Source organism: Puntigrus tetrazona, chromosome 4 (assembly GCF_018831695.1).
Source record: "Puntigrus tetrazona isolate hp1 chromosome 4, ASM1883169v1, whole genome shotgun sequence".
NCBI classification, from domain to species: domain Eukaryota; kingdom Metazoa; phylum Chordata; class Actinopteri; order Cypriniformes; family Cyprinidae; genus Puntigrus; species Puntigrus tetrazona.
The window spans coordinates 28,405,326-28,410,581 of record NC_056702.1 but is presented as its reverse complement, the minus strand read 5'-3'; the positions used below and the strand labels follow the sequence as shown (position 1 = coordinate 28,410,581).

The 5,256-nt window shown below is 34.7% G+C and overlaps 1 protein-coding gene across 5 annotated transcripts in view; it reads right to left on the bottom strand.

Moving 5' to 3' along the window:
• Positions 1-271: 271 nt before the first annotated feature.
• LOC122343436 (protein mono-ADP-ribosyltransferase PARP6) overlaps positions 272-5,256 on the bottom strand; it is a 22,804-nt gene continuing 17,819 nt past the window's right edge. For all 5 annotated transcript variants that reach the window (XM_043237898.1, XM_043237901.1, XM_043237902.1 and 2 more), the window contains exons 20-23: positions 4,205-4,284; positions 4,062-4,125; positions 3,173-3,257; positions 272-1,731 (exon numbers count right to left, since the gene is read on the bottom strand). In XM_043237898.1, coding sequence (XP_043093833.1) covers positions 1,629-1,731; positions 3,173-3,257; positions 4,062-4,125; positions 4,205-4,284 — 332 coding nt within the window. In that variant the 3' untranslated portion in view covers positions 272-1,628. The remainder of the gene's footprint in view (positions 1,732-3,172; positions 3,258-4,061; positions 4,126-4,204; positions 4,285-5,256) is intronic.

Below are 5,256 nucleotides of genomic sequence, written 5' to 3'. Positions count from 1 at the left end.
TTAATTTCACAATAGTTTGTGAAAATTCACTCAAAAATATTTCTGTTATTAAAAAAAGCTACTATTTTTTCACAAAATAAAATGAATTACTAATACAATAATTAGTGAAACTACACACAAAATATCTAAACATCTCGCATTTCATTGTTGTTGAGCAACTAACCAATTCTGATATATGTGATAACCGAATCCCGAGAACCCGCATCAGTGTGAGATTTACAGCAAATGATGGCGCGTGAAGCGACGAACGTGAGAAATTAAGCATCTAAAATTGTGCAAAATCTCTCTTTATTTATTCAGCTCCACCCGTACAAGCAGTTCATCATCAGAAACAACAGAGCTGACCGCATCCACGTCCAGAATCAGGGCAGCTCCTCAAACAAACCACTTACACACACACACCGGCAGTCAGGCGTCTGGACACGGAAACAGCAAAAATCAATGATATATTTATATAAAAAAAAAAATGTTTGATTTTTTTTATGGAATATCGTACAAATAATTTATCCATGCAAAACCTGCCAACCTGTCAAAAACAGACACAATTAACTCAGCACATACACATAACTCAGCAGCCATATTGGCAGGTTATGACGAGAAAATTATGTTCATAATATCACGAAAACAAATCATAGAAATCATGAAGCGGCACGTTCTGAAATTCGAGTGCCTTTTGTAACTTTTCCAATTTTATTTTCAGGAAAAAGTCATAAACCTTTCAATTAAATGATGAAAAAAAGTTATTATAAATAAATTGATTTCAATTTAAATACGGTTTATTACTGAGAAATGTATTTTGGCTTGATCTGAAGGTTGCTTAACTTTTTTTTTGAATGCATTATTATATTATATTTTAATACTGATATTATTATTATTATTATTAAGTAAGGTAAGTGTGCGCAATCAAACTATTTAAATAAATTTAGCTGGAAGTGAGTCGACTAAATTTATCTAAAAGTAGCTCAAATAAATTAATCGCAACCACTTACCTATCTTTTTTTTTTTTTTTTTTTAGCGTGCATTAAAAGTTTTTCCTTAAAAATGCAAACATCGAATCAGTCGAGGAGAACTGCTTCAGCATCTTAAATCGCACGTCAACTTCAAAAGAGTCTCGGCTGTGAATCTCAGGGTTTGCGCGCTCTACTGCCGGCGTGAAAACACAAACCATAACGCGTCCGAACGTTTGACTGCTGGCCGTCTGTGGAGGTCGCCCACGAGCGCTCGGGGATGTGTCTGAGGACGGAAAGAAAGCCGGAAGCAGAACCATGAGTAACGACGTGTAAGCGGAGCCGAGCAACAGAAGACGGGAAACCGATTTCAGCAGATATTAATACACGCCAGCGGAGCGGAAAGATGAAGGAGATACAGGAGAACACAATAAAACGCACACATTCGTTATTTACTATCCAGAGATGCCAAAAAACGCATTTTGAATGACTTTCTTGGTTGCACGTGTACAGATATTTAGTGTGATCCGCCGAGATCCGTCTCGTCCAATCAGGAGCCTGTCTGCGTTGAAGTCTGTGAAGTTGTCCTTCAGCTCGCTCGCTCGCGCAGAAACCCCGCCTCCCTTGAGAAAGACAGGACTAAAGAAAGTAGAGATGGATAGAGTTGATGGACGAGAGGCTTCAGCTGGAGTAGATCTGTGTGCCGATCACACGCATGATCTCCTTCTGGATCTTGGGCTCCTGTGTGTTGATGTTAGCGTCTCCCACCTGACCGTCCTCGTACCTGAGACACACACACACACACACACACACACACACACACATATATAAGGGTGCCATGCACTCAGAAAAAAAGGTACAAAAGCTGTCGCTGGGGCAGTACCTTTTTAAAAGGGACGCTTTTGTACCTATTAGGCTCAAATATGTAGACTTTAGGTACTAACAAGTAAACTTCTGGAATCGGCTTCATCATTTTTATTAATAACGAAACAAAATATAATGTGAAAAAGTACAAAAAAGGTAAAAAATAATAATAATAATAATTAAATGCTGCCTTGGCTACTAACTAAATTAAATTGCATTAAAATTGCAAAACTAAAAGTAAAATAAAAAAATAAAAGCTAATTATTATTGAGATTAAATAAAAATGACAAAAACGCATAACAAAGTGAAAACCAAAAACGTAAAAATAAATGAATTATTTTGTACAAATGCAAAATACTACTAAAATAACACTAGTAACTAGAGGTAACTAATTAACCACAGCTATAGATATGTGTATATGTATTTATATATGTACAGAGAGAGAGATTTACTTCATATATATTTTATTTTTCATTATATTTTCATTAAATATAAGTTCTACGTTGTTCCTCAGTAATTAGTCTTCCTTTCAAACACAAATTTCAAAACAAACAAAAAGTGGAAAAAAATATTCTTGTTTTTCTCTACTGAATTAAGTTTATTTTCTGACCCCAAACTAAACTTTGGCACATTTTTCAAAGAAAAATGACTCAACATGTCCCTGAGCTCCCCAGGTGAATACATCCTGATGAACGCACTGGAAAACAAGAGATTTTTTGGGATCTCGACCGTTTTTGACACAAGTTGAGATTGCAAAATAAATGTTTTCTTGTGATCTCGACCCCTGACCCATTATCCAGCAGCGGCACGAGCTAAAATCATTCGTTTAAGCTAATCTCAGCCTGTAAAGAGCACTGTATCTGATGTAGACTTGGAAGAATAAAAGTTAAAAATAAAAGTTTAGAACAAAATAAAAAGTTAAATACGCAAAAAGGTTTTTGTTCATACTTTACGATCAATACAGTTACTGAAATAAAATGAAAACATATTAAAAACATATTTCCTTTGCTTGAAATAAAATAAATGTTAACAGAAACCAAATTAAACATAAAAACCTTACTGCTCGGTTCTACTTAATGTGCTGAAATTACAAAAAAGAAATGAATAAAAATGATTGAAAATAATCCACACTAACTGCACAAAAAATAAATACTAAAACTAAAATCTAAACCTAAAAAGTCAATTAAAACTGCATTAATAACTATAAAATACCATTATTATTATTATTATTATTTGCATTATTGTCTCGCACACATTCATCAAAACCAAAGCAGAAAGCAGCCATTTGCCACGTATTGACTTTTTGTTGATAAAGTTGATGATAAAAACCGGCCGGAGATGAGAAGAAGCTGGAGACTCACACGAAGAAGAAGCGCGTGCAGACGTGGTCGGACACCGGACACACCCAGATGTTTCCGTGTTTCTGCAGGTCTTTGGACGTGATCACTGTCCACACACACACACACACACACACACACAGACACACACACACACACACACACAGACACACACACACACACACACACACACACACACACACACACACACACACACACACACACACACACACACACACACACACACACACACAGACACACACACACACACACACACAGACACACACACACACACACACACACACACACACACACACACACACACACACACACACACACACACACACAGACACACACACACACACACAGACACACACACACACAGACACACACACACACACACACACACACACACACACACACACAATCATCTCCGTTTACTAACCAACGAACCACAAAACATTTCTGAGAGTGAGATGACGCACGGTTTGTTAGGATAGGACTGAGATATAAAATAAACTTTGTAAAGCTCTTAGCGATGCTCAGCTAATTACATTTTGAAACATTTATGGTAGGAAAAGTACAAAAGCTCTTTATGGAGCACGGTCTTTACTTAATATCCTAATGATTTTAGGCGTAAAACAATAAAAATGAGCATTTTGGCTGTTGCTGAAAATGGTAACACCTTACAGTAAGCTTCGATAACACGAACTAAGAATAAACAATATTTATTAATCGCTAATTTCAGCATTCACTAATGCACTGTTTAAATCGCAAGCCGTGTTTGTGAGCATCAGTTAATGCACCGCGAACGTTAACGAGGATGAACAAAGGCTGTGTTCTTTAATGCATTAACTGCGCTCTGCTCCGGCTCACACGTGCATGTCTTCACAGCAGGTCTGAGACGTCTTACCTTCACAGAGAGCGATGCAGTTTAAGTTCCTGCTCTGGAGGAAGCGTGACTGAATCGGCCGACTCTGTTGGAGAACAGATAAGACACGTTCAGCGCTCTGAGACGCCCGGCGCGGGTCAGAGGTTTCAGCGCTTGTGACGTACCTGTGGCATCGTGTTCATGCGGTTATACCGCTGGACTAGCTCATCTTTGCTGGGCATGCGATGCTGACCCTTCCCCATTCCTGAACACACACAAACACAGAAGAAATAGAGCGTGCTCTTAACAGTGAAACCATGCAGCTGCTCAAATCAGGCCAGAGTCTTTACCTAACCTGCATTCAAATATAAATAACAGAAACTTTTATCTTTGTATACAATATATATATATATATATATATATATATATATATATATATATATATATATTCATTTTGTTTGGTCAGTATAAGAATTTTGTTGTATAGTTAGTTTGCTTTTTACCTGTGAAAACATCCTTAACACTTACTTTAGAAGCATGACTTTTTTTAGGATTTATTTATATATATAAATTAAAATATAAAATATAAATTATATATATATATATATATATATATATATATATATATATATATATATATATATATATTATAAATATAAAATATATATATATTATTTTATAAAATATATATATATATATATATTATAAAATAAATAAATTATATATATATATATATATATATATATTTTTTTTTGTGTGTGTGTGTGTGCGTGCGCCATTTTTTTGTCTTGTTTTCTAGATTAAAAAAAATTATTTATTGAGATGCAATTACTTAAAAAATGAGTAAATAATAAGTATTATTTTCAGAAAAACTGATCAAAATTAAGCCACATTATGCTTAAAGAAATAAAAAAAAACATCTTGTATTCCCTTTAAATACTTTTTGATATTTCTTACCTATCCTATATTATTTATTTACATTTTTACAATTGCATTTTTCAGAAAACAAGACTTAATATCTTCACTGGTGTACGATGTAAATATTTATTGATGCCTCAGGTTTTTTTATAAATGTAAATGATTTAATGTTTAGCTATTAGAGCAGATTAGACTTAAAAGGAGGAGGAGGTAAGAAAATGAAACACTAAAAACTAGTCCTTCTCGAATCTGCTTCTGAAGTAATGATGCATTAAGGATACTTTTAGCCAAAACGAGACAAAATACTGATTTAAAAAAA